The sequence below is a fragment of the Nomascus leucogenys genome, chromosome 7b, assembly GCF_006542625.1.
Source record: "Nomascus leucogenys isolate Asia chromosome 7b, Asia_NLE_v1, whole genome shotgun sequence".
Taxonomy (NCBI): Eukaryota; Metazoa; Chordata; class Mammalia; order Primates; family Hylobatidae; genus Nomascus; species Nomascus leucogenys.
The window spans coordinates 47,101,009-47,117,689 of NC_044387.1; the positions used below are offsets into that span (position 1 = coordinate 47,101,009).

Here is a 16,681-nt window from a genome sequence, read left to right on the forward strand (position 1 = left end):
CTGCTTTGGTTGAATGTGACTTTTAGCGTTAATCATCCAGTGTGTGGAGCTGAGGCTCCACTTGCCTCTGTGCCTTGACTAGCACTTGTCCACCACCACAGGCAGTCCCCTTGATTGACCTAAAATCTCTCTTCTAGTTGCACATCATTGAAGTTGGACAGCCTGCAGCGGGAAACCAACCTTTTGTAAAGAAAGCAGTAGATGTGTTTTTTCCTCCAGAGGCACAAAATGATTTTCCAGTGGCTATGCAGGTATGAATGTGCTGCTCTCTAAACATCTTCATGTCCTAAAATCTACTCTAGCACCTCCCAAGATACAGAAGGCTGCCATTTTTAGTCTGCTTCTGCTGTCTCCTGCCACTGTGATGCTTTCAAACCCATTTAGAGGCCTAAGACTTTGGTGTGTGAGCTGGGAAAGCCCTGTTCATAGAAAGGAATGCCCTGCATGAGGGTGAGTTAGGGCAGCAGGAAGATGTTGCCAAGTCACGCATCAAAGTCCTCAGCTCTTTCCTTCTTATTATAAAAGATTAGATGTTCACTGTGGTATGAGAATATTTAAAGAATAAAATACCTAATGTAGGTGACGGGTTAATGGGTGCAACAAACCACCAGGGCATGTGTATACCTGTGTAACAAAACTGCACGTTCTGCACATGTAACCCAGAACTTATAATAATAAAAAAAGAATAAAACACTTATTTCCTTTACAATTGGCTGCCATTGAGGGAGCCTAGAGCTCCCAGGGACAGTCCTTTGAGCTGGCACTCAGAATGGCCCAGCCTTTGACATGCAGCCTCTAGTGAAACTAGGTAGTCCCAAGCCCCTGGTAGGAGAATTGTTCACCTTTACATCAAGAAGGTTGGGAAAACACCTGAACCTGCATGTGGCATGTGCCCAGCCAGACTTCGAGGAGTTCATGCTATGAGACCTGAAGTTCTTATGAGGTTCCCTAAAACAGAAACACATGTCAGCAGGGCCTGTGGTGGTTCCCTGTGTGCTAAGTGTGTTCCTGACAGGATCAAGTGTGCTTTCCATATTGAGGAGCAGAATATTGTTGTGGAAGTGTCAAAGGCACAGAGTCAGAAAGCTAAATTAAAAATGGAGCTATTTTGAGTAATAAAAGATTTCTTTAAAAAGAAAACATTCCTCTGTAGATGAACCAGTTGAATGTAAAATATATAAGAAATCTTGGCTGGGCGCGTTGGCTCACACCTGTCATCTTAGCACTTTGGGAGGCCGAGGCGGGAGGATTGTCTGAGCTCAGGAGTTTGACACCAGCCTGGGCAACATGATGAAACCCCATCTCTACTAAAATATAAAAAATTAGCTGGGCATGGCGGTGTGCACCTGTAATCCCAGCTACATGGGATGCTGAGACAGGAGAATTTCTAGAAACCAGGAGGCAGAGATTGCAGTGAGGCAAGATCACACTACTGCATGCCACTGCACCCCAGCCTGGAGCGAGACTTTATTTCCAAAAAATAAATAAATAAATAAATAAATAAATAAATAAATATAAAAATAAAAAATCTTACAATTTGTTTTATAAAAAATTTAGGTCTATACCTTTTCTGAACAAAATTGGCATCACATTATATATGTAAGATTATATAATCTACTCTTCTTTTTACTCTTTCGTTCTCATAAGATATATGTTATCTATACATTTCTAATAATATCAATAAATGTAACAGCAGAATTAAATATCACCTGAAATCCTAGCACTGCTAATAATTTGGTTACCCTTTTGGAAGTAACTTAACATGCATACATTTATGCAGATTTATACAGATGGACTCTTATGAAAATGGCTCTGCACTAGCCTTGCTGCTGTATAAACTCCTCTAGCTATGTTGTAGATCATTCTGTGCCAATAACATAATGTATGTATTTTATTGTCTGTGTCATCTGTTCTGTGGATTTGCTACAACTCATTTAAACAATCCCCTGTTGATTGGTATTTACATTTACAAGAAACACTGTAAGGAACATTGTGCTCCATACATCTTTGTGTGTTAGTCTAAAAGTCTGAGGATAAATTCCTAGAAATTAAACTGCTGGATGGGGCACATACTCATCACAGACTCTCCTGACCATGCTGGCCAGTTCACATTCCTACTGATGCTGCCGGTGGTAGCTGGACAGCATCCCATGTTGTGATGTCTTTCCCTTGGTTACCATCAAGGCAGAATTGATGTATCAGCCACTCATATGTATCTGGTTAATTGCCTTTTCCTAATCTTTGCATTTTTTTTCTATCGGGATCTTTTTTTAAAAAGTAGAGGTGGGGTCTTGCTATGTTGCCTAGGCCAGTCTTGAACTCCTGGCCTCGAGCGATCCTCTTGCCTCAGCCTCCCAAGCAGCTGGGGTTACAGGTGTGTGTCACTGTGCCCAACTCCAGGATTTTTACCTTATTCGTAAGAGCTTTTTGTACTTATAGAATACTAAGTGTCTGATGTATTTTGAATATTTTTCCCAGTCATAATTTGTGATATGTGCCACCTTATGGAAGTGTTGCATTTTTGTGTGGCAATGGTATCATGTTTTGAGACTAATTCTGCACCTGAAGATGGTCACAACATTTACCTATATTTTCTTTCATTCCTCTCCTAATTGTCCTTGTTTTTTATTTAAAATCTTTGACCCATCTGGAATTTACTTTGTTCTAAAGAGTAAGATAGAAATTCAGTTCTTTACTCTTACCTCCATCTCCAGATAGCTAGCTAACTATATTAATAATATATGTTATGTATTGATTAAAGTGCCAATTTTCCACTAATTTGTTACCTACTAATTATTTATTTTTCTAGAGTTGGAGTCTTGCTACGTTGCCCAGGTTTGACTCAAACTCCTGGGCTCAAATGATCCTCCTGCCTTGCCTTCCCAAGTAGCTGGGACTATAGTCATTAGCCACCACACACTCATTCTTAATAAATTCCCATATATGATTCATTCTCTTTCAGGGCTCTTAATTAATTTATCTCTCTCTCTCTTCCAATGGTAAAATCATACTTCAAAAATTACTGTTTTAATATATATATTTAATAATCTGGTTGGGCAAATGCATCTGTTTTTTCTCCTCAGCCCCTTCAGGGTTTCTTGTGTGCTAAATATTTTTCTGTAAAAGTTAATAGCATTTGGCAAAACTCAAAGGTTAATAAGTGGTGGTAGAAGGCATGCTGGAACATCATCCTGGCATTTGAGGTCTTTGTCCAGAACTTTCCCCTTCTCTTATGAACTCACAGCTTGCTTAAAGGGGTTTGATAAACTGTGAAAGGATCGCTCTACCTGAAAGATAAATGGAGTAGCCTGAGTTTATCGGACCTTTATTTGAGAGTGGTTGGACAAAATATTGTCTTTAAAACTAAATCTCAATCAAGTACAACTTAGAATCCATGTCTCAGGGAAGCATTGCTCCCACCAGTAATCTCTTAGCCTGAGAAACTGAAGAATCCTTGTATAGCTAGGTGTGGCAGCTCACACTTGTAGTCCCAGCAACATTGGAGGCTGAGATGGGAGGATCACCTGAGCCCAGAGGTCGGAAGTTGCAGTGAGCTATGGTGGCACCAGTACACTCCAGCCAGGGTAACAGAGCAAGACCCTATCTCAAAAAACAAACAAACAAACAAACAAAAAAGAATCCTCTTTATCATTTGTGAGCTCTTTTTACCCACATGGCTTCTCCTCCTTACTTCCCAACCTCTTGCTCTCTGTCTTCTTATAGGTTGGAGCTAAACATGGTGTTATTTACGTGATCACAAAGTATGGCTATCTTCATCTGTACGACCTAGAGTCTGGCGTATGCATCTACATGAACCGTATTAGTGCTGACACAATATTTGTCACTGCTCCGCACAAACCAACCTCTGGAATTATTGGTGTCAACAAAAAGGGACAGGTGTGTAACTCTGACATTTCGGTTTCTACCTTTTCCATTCATTAGGGACTGGCGTTTAAACGTTCCTCCTTCTCTAGGAAAGCAGCTGGGTGTAGCTATTAATAGTTCCTGTTATTAAACTTAAACCCAAGTCTCCTCCTTCATATTGACACTTCCTCTCTTCAGACAGCACCGTTCCTCACACAGGATTGATTCTAGGAGGAGAGCAGCTCCTTCCTGCATATGGAACAGCAATTCTGATGCACATCATCTTTATACCGTGCACACCCTAACTGGGGAGGGTTGAAAAAGCAGATACTATGGTATTTAAGTAACTTTTCTCAACCATAGTTGAAAAAGATAGTTAAAAGAAGAAACTCTTGGCTGGGCACAATAGTTTATGCCTGTAATCCCAACTGCATGCGAGGTTGAGGCAGGAGGATGGCTTGAGCCCAGGAGTTTGAGGCTGCAGTGAGCTGTGATCACACCATTGCACTCCAGCCTGGGTGACATAGTGAGAACCTGTTTCGGGGGGAAAAAAAACAGTCAGGAACAGTGGCTGATTCCTATAATCCCAGCATTTTGGAAGGCTGAGGCAGGAGGATTGCTTGAGGCTAGGAGTTTGAATCCAGCCTGGGCGACATAGTAAGACCCTGTCTCTACAAAAATATTTTTTAAAAAAGAAAGAAACTCTGTGCTTTAAAAATAAAAAGTTTAAGAAGAAAAATTGTCAGTTCCATCCACATAGGTCATTTTGCTGTACAGCAGAACGTATCACACTTATCTGTGTGACTTTAATAACTACATAGACTCCTGTGCTGTTCTGTTTTGTTACCATTTGGCTTTCGGCTGCTTTGCATACTTTCACTGCGAGGGCCACCATCACAGGTGTGCTCAACACTCGCCTGAGAATGTGGCTACCACTCCAGCATCGGGAGGGAACGTGGCAGAGGGATGGTGGAGCACTATTCTAGGCCAGGCCTCTCTCACTTGTTGGGTCCTTACAGGTGCTGTCAGTTTGTGTTGAGGAAGATAACATTGTGAATTATGCAACCAACGTGCTTCAGAATCCAGACCTTGGTCTGCGTTTGGCCGTTCGTAGTAACCTGGCTGGGGCAGAGAAGTTGTTTGTGAGAAAATTCAATATGCTTTTTGCACAGGGCAGCTATGCTGAAGCCGCCAAAGTTGCAGCGTCTGCACCAAAGGTGATAAACCTTGAATACTGTTCAAGTGTTCTGAGTGTTAAGAACCAACCTTGAGAGGAAAATAAGTCATAAAAGCATTCCACTAGTGATATTGCAGTCTATTAGTGTTATGTTAGGAGTTTTTAGTTTAAAATTTTTGCACCAATGGCATAACAGTAAAGGAAGTAAATAAAAAGCACACTCTTGCTGCATCGGCACTTCTTCATGTCTCCCACTTTGTGTGCATACATACCTCTCACCCAACAGCTTAGATACAGTTTCACATTTCTGTAACTTAGCATTTTCCACTCTTGCTACCTGGTTGTCAAATATGCAACTGTACAATACATCAAGTGGTTGTTCCCTGTTTTATCTAGCGATAGTCCTACCCTGGACTTTCTCCACTCTTTTAGAATATAGCATTTCGGCATATGGCTTTTTCTTTGGTTTATTTCATTTGCATAAATTGTTCAGAGACTGGATCTGCTCCTGAGTAGATAAAGACTTTTAAGTTGCTTGTCCTTGAAAGAATTTTTCTTGTCTTTCAAGGGGTAGTTATGAACAAACCATTTCTAGCCTTCATCTGTGAATTTGAGTATTTTGAATTAGAATATAATGATAGCAGAACTTCACTACTACAAGACTGATTGAGAGGCCGAATTCTTACTGCAGCATGCTGGGGGAGAAATAAGACTCTAAGTGCGAAGCCACCTGGAGGACGTAGATTCCCCTATACTTACGGTTATTGTTGAAGATAGAAGCAGTTGCCTTGGTAGAGGACTTTTTGTCTATGACAGAGCAGTGTGGAATTTCCACTGGAAGATTTTTGTTTTTACATACAAGCAAGTTGAGTGAAGGGATCCCCTGTGATTACAACACAATGACCTATTTTTCCATTTATTATTAGGGAATCCTGCGTACCAGAGAGACGGTCCAGAAATTCCAGAGTATACCCGCTCAGTCTGGCCAGGCTTCTCCATTGCTGCAATACTTTGGAATCCTGCTCGACCAGGGTCAGCTCAATAAACTTGAATCCTTAGAACTTTGCCATCTGGTTCTTCAGCAGGGGCGTAAGCAACTCCTAGAGAAGTGGCTGAAAGAAGATAAGGTAGAAACACTTGTGAGCTCGTAGCCCCCCACACAGCTTGAAAACTTGGTCCAGGCTCCCTACCTGCCTCCTAACTTTGTCTTGTCCCTTGGCATACCACAGCTGGAGTGCTCAGAGGAGCTCGGAGACTTGATCAAAACCACTGACCCCATGCTCGCTCTGAGTGTGTACCTTTGGGCAAACGTGCCAAGCAAAGTGACCCAGTGTTTTGCAGAAACAGGCCAATTCCAGAAAATTGTGCTCTATGCCAAAAAGGTAATGTGTGTTGAACCACTGGCATCTCACAGATTACTCATGTGTGGTTGAGTGGTTGCTGATTTTAAAGTTTATAAAATACCCTCCTTTGTAGGTCCTCTGGTGTGAGAGTTGGCAATGTTGCTGTTAGGATCTTTATTCATAATGATCATATTTTATTCTCTTCAGTTTTTTATTATCCTTAGTTTTCCAGTCCTTCCATCTTCTTCTTATTTGGGAGCTTTATCTTGTTTTTTCTCTCCCTCTCTTCCTTCTGTATGTTAATTTGATATTTTGGCAGACTCCCAGATCTTATCCCTGTGTGCTCACTAGCAGGCTGTGTTTACACACAGATCAGGGAACTTCTTTGTGGTCTGGGCTGTTTGTATAGTTAATTGTGCCTTCCATGTACATGAAATCAATTCATTTAATTGGATATTGTGTTTGGCAGAAGGTGGTACCTACACATGATAATGTTGCTGCTCATTTCTTTGTTAACACGAGTTTAAAACAAAGGATGGATAACTTCCTTTTCTAATGCCCAGGGTTTTTCATTGATTTTCCTGATTGTTGCTCCCTTGCTTCTAGGTTGGGTACACCCCAGACTGGATCTTTCTGCTGAGGGGTGTAATGAAGATCAGTCCGGAACAGGGCCTGCAGTTTTCTCAAATGCTAGTGCAGGACAAGGAGCCACTGGCCAACATTAGCCAGGTGAGCGTAGGCAGTTTTGGGCAACTTTTTGTGGCGTTTTAGAGGCATCTAGAAGATTTCTTTGATTCGTTTCCTGTTAACTTGTCTCAATGCTTTTCTTCATCTGCTATTAATCTTCCAGTTTTAGAAAATCTAGTGTACTTTGGGAGTTTGTCTTCTAGTCTTTACTATGTGAGTACTCATTGCTTCCTTTGTTTTGAAGTACTTTAGAGAATGTTTGTTTGGGTTTGTGTCTTTGGGTGGTGATGGTGTAGGGTGTGAGGATGTCATTTAGGATCCAGCCCTCCATCCTTCGGCCCACCCCACTTACTACGTCATTGTCTCTCCCTGACCACTGGCCTGAGCACCAGGAGCTAGTGCTGTTGTGTCCCCCAGATGTTCATCCTGTGGGTGTCTGACTGTCCTGGATTACGTGAGCATCAGCCTGTTTTTTAGTGTAACCTACTTAAAATTTAGATGTAAACCCATGACAAGTCACTTTCAGTAAATTGGTACAAGGAGCTTTGATGATATATAGATGTGTAACAAAGCTTGAAGCAAGGCATCAGAGCCAACAACTGTTTAGAAATAATAAGTGCAGTTATATGTGTTTGTACATCTGGGAATCTGCAGATATTTTGGAGAACATGAATAAGAGATTTGAGACAAGTTTACTTAGCTTTTAATAGGAAAGAAATTTCCAGTTCACATCTTGTTTATGGTTCATATTTTAAAGTTGTTCAAAATATAAACTTCTCATACTTTATGAGAAGTTCCACAATTAGTAAGTTCTTTTTATTTTCCTGTAAAGCTGTCCTTCAAAAACAATTACTAAATTTATTCCTATATTTCACATCTTACTGAGGCATGTTAATTATTTAAATTAACATCAATTTAACTTTAATAATTGTCTAAGTAAATATTTGCATTTTCCCAGTTGTGCCCCAATAATATAATGATATATATGAATTAGATATCAAGTATCAACTGCTTTGTTAGTCAAGGTTCTGCAGAGAGACAGAATCAATAGCGTAGCTATAGCTATATGAAAGGGAGCCTGGGCAACATAGTGAGACCCCCATCTCTACAAAAAATTTTTTAAAAATTAGCCAGGCACAGTGGTGCACACCTGTGGTCCCAGCTACTCAGGAGGCTGAGATGGGAGGATCGCTTGAGCCCTGAAGGTTGAGGCTGCAGTGAGTGGTGACCTTGTCACTGCTTCAGCCAAGGCAATAGAGTGAGACCCTATCTCAGATATATGAGAGGGAGTTTATTAGGAGAATTGTCTCATGATTATGGAGGCTGAGAAGTCCTGTGATAGACTGTCTGCAAGCTAGAGGAGACCTTGGATTCTGGTAGCATGGCTCAATCTAAGTTTGAAAGCCTCAAAACCAGGGAAGCTGAAGGCGTAACTCTCAGTCGGAGGCCAATGGCCTGAGAACCCTGGGGGGCCTTTGGTGTAATTCCTGGAGTCCAAAGGCTGGGGAGCCTGAAGTTCTGATGTCCAAAGGTAGGAGGAGGAGAACGTCCCAGCTCCAGGACAAAGAGAGAAGAAATCTATTCTTTCCTTTTTTGTGCCCCTAGCCGATTGGATGGTGTTCCCCGACCATCATTCTACTTGTTCCCCCAACTCACATGCCAGTCTCCTCTTGGAATGCCCTCACAAACACACCCAGAAGGAATGCTTTACCTGGTCTCTATGTGTTCCTTAATCCAGTCAAGCTGACACCTAAAGTTAAGCATCACAGCTGCCTCTAGGATGTGATTAAGTAATGTATGATTACTGCTTGGGGGTTCATATGTTATAAAAGTTACTCCCTTCCATATACTTCAGTAAAATACCTCACTGATAAGTATGATGTAGGTGATACGATTTCTCAAGATTATTAATAAATTAATGGCCATAAATTACGTGAATTGTGTTGTTGTTGTTGAGATGAGATCTCTGTGTTACCCACAATGGTCTCAACTCCTGGGCTCAAGGAATGCATCCACCTCAGCCTCCTGAGTAGCTGGGACTATAGACACATGCCACCACACCTGGCTCTATGTGAATTGTGATGACATAAGAAAATGGAAAAGGGCCGGGTGCAGTGGCTCATGCCTGTAGTCCCAGCACTTTGGGAGGCCGAGGCGGGCGGATCGCCTGAAGTCAGGAGTTCGAGACCAGCCTGACCAACATGGTGAAACCCTGGCTCTACTAAAAATACAAAAATTAGCTGGGTGTGATGACGGGTGCCTGTAATCTCAGCCACTTGGGAGACTGAGGCAGGAGAATGGCTTGAACCCAGGAGGTGGAGGGCGGAGATTGGAGTGAGCTGAGATTGTGCCTTTGCACTCTAGCCTGGGTGACAGAGTGAGACTCCATATCAAAAAAAAAAAAAACAAAGGAAAGAACTAATTGTTGAATTTCTAAATGAGATAAGATTTCAGGAACTATTTCAATAGGAAAATTAAACACTGAATGAAAACATACTGAATGAAAATGTGGCTTGGATATGTTTCAGATTGTGGACATTTTCATGGAAAACAGTTTAATTCAGCAGTGTACTTCCTTCTTATTGGATGCCTTGAAGAATAATCGCCCAGCTGAGGGACTCCTCCAGACATGGCTGTTGGAGATGAACCTTGTTCATGCACCCCAGGTCAGTGACTTGTAGGCTAACACCGAGAGGCAGAGCACCTGTGGCACCTCTCTGTGGGTTTGCAGACTTGAGCACAGTGGCTTTGGACTGGGCTGGGCTTGTGCCAGATGTTTGTCTTGTACTTCTCAGTGGACATTCTCCATGACTTTCCTTAAAAGGATTTTCCAGAAATCATGATACAGGACTTTCATGGAAACAGTTCTAATTGGGGCAGCATTTCTTCCTTTCTTCTTTTTTTCATTGTGGTAAAATATACGTAACCAAATTTACCATTTTAACAACTTTTAAGTGTCTGATACAGTGGCATTAAGAACATTCACAATGCTATGCAGCCATTACCACTACATAGTTCCAGAACTTTTATTATCCCAGAGTAACTATGTAACTGTTAAACAGTGACTCCTCGTTTCCCAGCTCCTGACAACTGCCATTCTAATCTGTCTCTGTTAATTTGGCTTTTCAAGATATTTCATATACATGGAGCCACAAAATATTTGTCCTTTTACCTGGCTTTTTTCACTTAGCATATTATTTTCAAGGTTCATCCATGTTGTAGCATGTGTTAGAAACACCTTCATTTTTAAAACTGAGTAGTAGTCCACCACGTGTATATATGACATGTGTTTATCCATTAATCCATTGATGAACATTTGGGTTGCTTCTACCTTTAGGCTATTGTGAATAATGCTGCTATTAACATGGGTATACAAAGATTTCTTTGAGACCCTGCTTTTTAATTATTTGGGGCATATACCCAGAAGTGGAATTGCTGGATCATATCGTACAGTAATTCTATGTTTACCTTTTTGAGGAACCACCATACTGTATTCCAGGAGGCTGCACCATTTTATATTCTTCCCAGCAATGCTCAGCAGTTCCAATTTCTGTATATCCTTGCCAACACATTTTCCCTGTCTAAAATCATAATAATAGTAATCATCTTAATGGGTGTGCAGTGGTATCTCATTGCGGTGAGGCATCATTTGTTGGCCTGAAACTTGTGAGAGGCAGGTATAATCAAATCACATGTCTGTGCTATTTTGGGTTAAATTTAGATATATATACAAGAAAGGGATTTAGAGGAGTTTATATCAAGCTGTTCACCACGATACTCAGTGGATAAGATGGTACAAGTTCACTTTGTTCTTTACTTATCTCTTCTGATTTTTCTTTAATAATCACTGTTTTTATAATTAGGAAACAACATATTAAGTATATTGTTCTGTTACCTCAATTTATTCAAATCCACAAGTTAGCTGCTAAGAAGTGGGTCATATTCCAACTGTAGGAAATAAAAGTGCTGTTAATTTGCTGTTTGGGATCTATTGGACTCTCATGACTTTGTGGGTGTATGTAACAGTTTTTGGCGAATGAGATTTGAAACACACCAAGCGCCGCTCAGAAACTTGGCAGACAGACTCTAAGGAATGCCCAGACCCTAAAGGACAAACAAGCAATTGGGTGAGGTGCCAGCAGGCTCTGGCTTAGTGCCCCAGGATGCTGGCAGTCTTCTCTGGGCAGTGGGACCACTTGATGGTTTCTACATTCTCTAAAATACACTGTTGCTATGAGGGGAAAATGTTTGAAAACAAGAAGTAAAGATAAACCTGAAGGAAACAAAGGATAGGAGACTCAGGTAAGTGCCAGATGTTCTAAAGCCCTACCCTTAGTACTGGGTTTGGATCGCCAACTCTGTGGGGAACCAGGAGTGTGCATCACTCTGAAGTGGTCTGGTGTGTGACAGTGGCTGTGGTCACTATGTGGCCATACCTGGTTGGTGATGCAGATCCTAGAAGGAATAAGAAAGAGTGTGCTGGGTGGCAGGGGAAGGCACCCAGGAGTGCAGCTTGTCAAGACCAGCATTAGATACTGAGGGAGCACTCACTCAGCCATGCTGCAAGGCTGCTGTGTTGACCTATCCAGTCTTAGCCCAAAAATTACTTACTTAAAGAGAATATTTAGTGGCTGGGTACAGTGGCTCGCGCCTGTAACCCCAGCATTTTTGGAGGCCAAAGTGAGCAGAGCCCAGGAGTTTGAGACCAGCATGGACAACACGGCCAAACCCCATCTCTACAAAAAAATATAAAAATTAGCCAGGTGGGCCAGGCGCAGTGGCTCACACCTGTAATCCCAGCACTTTGGGAGGCCAAGGTGGGCGGATCACATGGTCAAGAGATCAAGACCAGCCTGGCCAACACGGTGAAACCCTGTCTGTACTAAAAATACAAAAATTAGCTGGGTGTGGTGGCGCGTGCCTGTATTCCTAGCTACTTGGGAGGCTGAGGCAGAAGAATCACTTGAACCCGTGAGGTGGAGGTTGCAGTGAGCAGGGTGGCATCATGCCACTGCACTCCAGCCTGGCAACAGAGCGAGAGTCCACCTCAAAAAAAAAAAAAAAAAAGTAGCCAGGTGTGGCGGCATGTGCCTGTAATCCCAGCTGCTTGGGAGGCTGAAGTGGGAGGATTGCTTGAGCCTGGGAGGTCAAAGCGGCAGTGAGCCGAGATTGCACCACTGCACTCCATTCGCCTGGGCAACAGAGTGAGACCCTGTCTCAAAAAAAAAAAAAAAAAAAAAGATTTTATGCCTCATCAAAATTGTTTCCAGGAGTGTTCATTGTTTTTTAAATGCAATCCCCAACTCCTAATTCTATATTTAGCCTAGTAGAGAAGTCTAGTAAGCACAAATGGGATTTGTTTTGTTCAGGTCTCCTTCTGCCCATTGCTAATCTAAGGCTTGAGCTCATTCAAGGAGAATCGGTAGACTTGGGCCCTCACACTGATCTTGCCATAGAAACCCTATAAGAATGTGATTGCTGGCTGGGCACGGTGGCTCACGGCTATAATCTCAGCACTTTAGGAGGCCAAAGTGGGCAGATCATTTGAGGTCAGGAGTTTGAGACCAGCCTGGCCAACATGACGAAACTCTGTCTCTACTAAAAATACAAAAATTAGTCAGGCATGGTGGTGCGCATCTGTAATCCCAGCTACTTGGGAGGCTGAGACGTGAGAATCGCTTGAACCTGGGAGATGGAGGTTGCAGTGAGCCGAGATTGTGCCACTGTACTCCAGCCTGAATGATGGAGTGAGACTGTGTCTCAAAAAAAGAAAAAAAGAATGTGATTGCTTAAAAGCTGCAACAGTGACTTGGACTCATCCCAGTAATAGGGCTTTATGGAGCCTCAGCCTTTCTCACAGGCCCAATTCTGTGACCACATGGGCTGGGCCCAGCTGCAACATGGGAAGATGAAGCCTTGTGCAAAGGGCCTAAGATGGCTTGAAGGACAGCCAGGGATCTTGGGACCAACAAGCACTGCTGCCACCACAGAGGTATGGATGTGGACAGGGGCCTGTGAGTTCTGGTTGCCAGGCTATACCCTACCCTGGGGCAAGGTTGAGCAGCTGGTCTTAAAAAGTTATTGCCATTGATCAGCCCTTCTCACTGAACTCCCTGTTTCATAGGTTGCAGATGCCATCCTTGGAAATAAAATGTTTACTCATTACGACCGGGCTCACATTGCCCAGCTCTGTGAGAAGGCAGGCCTCCTGCAGCAAGCACTGGAGCACTACACCGACCTCTATGACATCAAGAGGGCTGTGGTCCACACTCACCTCCTCAATCCCGAGGTACTGTGTACCCCTGGGCACTCCTATTATGGCTGTTGTCTATGCAATTAATGTCACATGCTCCCCAATGTTTACCTGTTGATGATTGTGGAACCATGGCCTGAGCCCATCACTGCCCTAACCTACCATACTTTACTACCAAAAGCAGTTCTAGCTCAGCCCACGCACAGAGTTTATCTGCTCAGCAGCATGTCTGGGCCCTGTAGCACCTTTCTTTCTGAGGTCCACCTTTGACTTAGTCTAATAGCAGGAGTATACTGGTCACCTTTTAACATTGACAACCTAACGGGACTGTCTGAAACCATTAGCAAAGCTAAACTAGCTATTGTGTTCCAATTTGTGGAATAAGTTTTAGCATCAACTGTGGAATATTCCAGGTGAACAGTTTAGATCAGTGTCTTTTCCCAGCTTTACTCCTTGCTCCTACTTTTTCCCTTGATGGATAGTTGCTTTTCAATCCCTTTATGTGGAAATTCTCTGTATTTTTGACACTCAGAGGAACAGGAGAATGATCTAGTTATTTTCTAAGTGTTAGCAATCTTTACAGTGGTACATCATTGTGGACAGACTCTTCCTTGTTCCCAGTGGCTTGTCAATTTCTTTGGCTCCTTATCGGTGGAGGATTCTGTGGAGTGTCTGCGTGCCATGCTGTCTGCTAACATCAGACAGAACCTTCAGCTGTGTGTGCAGGTGGCCTCTAAGTACCATGAGCAGCTGGGCACGCAGGCCCTGGTGGAGCTCTTTGAATCCTTCAAGAGTTATGAAGGTAAACCGTGCAGCCTCTCGCTGACCCCGCCATGTGACTACACCTCCTTTCTCAGGTGTTACTGCCTACCTGCCCGCCTTAAAACGGCCTTCCTGCAAAGCCAGGCAGGATGCAGCACTGGCTGCCTTGGGTGCTCAGTCAGTGGCAGAATGCTACTGCCATCTCATGTGCACCCTCAGCTTCAGTAACCTTTTTGGTATTTCCAAAGGTTGGTGATGGGATGGAGAAACTTATGGAGCCCGGTGTGTCTACACAGCACAGTCTGGCAAGAATTCATCTAAAAGCCTGTGTCGTGGGTAGAGTGAAAAGGCCTGATGTCTGGTCTTCACAGCCCCAGGAGGGAGGCTCTTTGGGCCTCTCCTAAATGAGAGCCCACGATAGAGGGTGCATTGCTTTGTGGTGTCTGCTACCCAGTTGATTGCGGGGGCTGACAAGGTAACCTGGTTGTCTTCCTTTCCCCTTCTTGGACATCACACCAAAAAAGTGTTCTAGGGCAGATGGAGTGGGAGTGGCTTTGTTAGGGACAGATGGGGGCTGTCTGGCCCACCCAGGATAGAGACTAAGCATTTGTCTAGGCATCAAGCCACTGCCATGTGTCCAGTGAGGTTGGGGCATCGGTGGAGGGTGGAACAGCACCCTGCCCTCAGGGAACTGGCCTTCTCTTTAGAAGACACCCCTGTAGGAAAGACCACGGCAGACAATTGAGTGGAGCTGGGCTGGGGGAGGGCAGTAGAGTAGGTTGGTGGAGAACCGTTGGCCTAGGGGTTGCCCATTCCCTTCCTAGCATCAGAGTCTCACAGTTACAGTGAAAGACCTCGACAGGGAGGGGCCTTCTTGGATGTGTCCTACCCTGTTGTTACTGGTGCCTCCTGGCTGGCCTCTGTAATGATGAGGAACATCATTAGCCTCTGTGAATGCTGTCCTCTGGGGCTCAGCATGTGGTGCCCATGTCACTGTCAGCTCTGTGTTGAGTCGCAGGCCTCCTCCTGGAGGCCATGGCTTATTTCTCTGTCCCTTGGCATGTCTTTTTAGAGAAGCAGTCCCACAACCCTCTCAGATTACCTCAGTGGGAATTACTCTTGATGACGACTATCTAAGTATACCTGGGCCCCCAAAAGGAATTTCACTTGTACCAAATATCTAGTATTTTACATCAAAACATGCCAGGTATACCTGCCAAATATGATGGAAATCTGACTAGCTATTTTTGGGAGCTGCCAAAACAGACAAATGGCATATCGATTATGAGTTCTGAGTGTGCTGTGGGTCCCTGGAGAGTGGAGCAGGGTCATCGAGGGAAAGTGGGCAGCAGCGACGGAGGAGACAGGCGGGTGTTACAAGGACAAAAATGGAACGGTCTCTCTTCATAGGCCTCTTCTACTTCCTGGGCTCAATCGTGAACTTCAGCCAAGACCCAAATGTGCATCTGAAATACATTCAGGCTGCCTGTAAGACAGGGCAGATCAAGGAGGTGGAGAGGATCTGCCGAGAGAGCAGCTGCTACAACCCAGAGCGTGTGAAGAACTTCCTGAAGGTGTGTTCCAGCGCTACCTCCTTCCATGAGCTGCCCTTGCTGATGGCAGGTGGGGCAGACCATCCTCAGGATGTCCCAGGGGTGGGAAGCTGGATCTGTCTCGCCAGGGACCCCTTAGTCCCAGGGACAGAGCTCTACTTTATGGCTTAAAGTTCTAAAGTAACCTTCTATCGTTTTAAGAGCATGGAAAGCAGCTTGAGGCTGTACTCTAAGTATCTGGCATGTGAGTGGAGGGAGTTAGTTTATTGCTGCATTGTAATTCATCAACATCCCATTAGTGCCATTGTCAATTAGGCAGGCAAAGCTGCAGAAACAAGTAGACCACCCAGCACTAGTGTCATAAAGAACAGGAAGCCTACATCCTTATGTGGCAATCCTGGGTGGGCTGGAGGTCAGTGGGGTGACTTTCCTTCCCACTGTCCTTCAAGGACCAGGCTCATGGCTGCTTTGCCGTGTTCAGCACCTCACTTGGATGTCATCTTCCCAGTCAGCTAGAAGAAGGGAAGCGCACAGAGGAACCAGCATAGGTGGTTTTTATGGGCGAGACCTGCAAGTGGCAGATGACACTTGGATTCACGTTCCATTGGAGGAAATGAGGTCATGTGGCCACACTTAAAGCTTCAAAATGTGATCTAGGCATGGGACCACACGAGGGGAGGCATGATTGTGGTGGCCTGTGGCTGTCCTACCCAAGTGCCATCATCATCTGGGAATGGTGGCCGGGTGTGTTTCCATGGCCTGCGGCTGCGTGTCTGAAAAGGCAGCCCTTACCGCAGGTATGCTGTTCTTGAGAATGGCCTGGTTTCTGTTGGGTTTGCACATAATGAGCTGCTTGTCTTAAATGAAAAGATATTTTTGTCCAGATTTGGAATGTTAATGCCAAATGTAGCAGTCTTTAACCAAATACTATTATCTTTCTTTCACTTATTTCCCAAAGCAAACGCCATACCACAAAACGACAGCCTATTTAGAGCAGTCTCATTCTGAGTCTCCTATGTGTCACTCTGCTGCAGAGACAGTG

General features: G+C 43.9%; 1 protein-coding gene across 5 annotated transcripts in view; it reads left to right on the plus strand.

Moving 5' to 3' along the window:
* Window positions 1-16,681, plus strand: part of CLTCL1 (clathrin heavy chain like 1) — a 111,959-nt gene that overhangs the window by 51,661 nt on the left and 43,617 nt on the right. For 4 of the 5 annotated variants that reach the window (XM_030815870.1, XM_030815871.1, XM_030815874.1 and 1 more), the window contains exons 5-14: window positions 138-251; window positions 3,724-3,897; window positions 4,884-5,081; window positions 5,968-6,168; window positions 6,271-6,423; window positions 6,991-7,113; window positions 9,600-9,737; window positions 13,196-13,360; window positions 13,946-14,126; window positions 15,497-15,660. In XM_030815870.1, the coding sequence (XP_030671730.1) occupies window positions 138-251; window positions 3,724-3,897; window positions 4,884-5,081; window positions 5,968-6,168; window positions 6,271-6,423; window positions 6,991-7,113; window positions 9,600-9,737; window positions 13,196-13,360; window positions 13,946-14,126; window positions 15,497-15,660 (1,611 nt within the window). The remainder of the gene's footprint in view (window positions 1-137; window positions 252-3,723; window positions 3,898-4,883; window positions 5,082-5,967; window positions 6,169-6,270; window positions 6,424-6,990; window positions 7,114-9,599; window positions 9,738-13,195; window positions 13,361-13,945; window positions 14,127-15,496; window positions 15,661-16,681) is intronic. The other variant, XM_030815872.1, reaches the window with a different exon arrangement.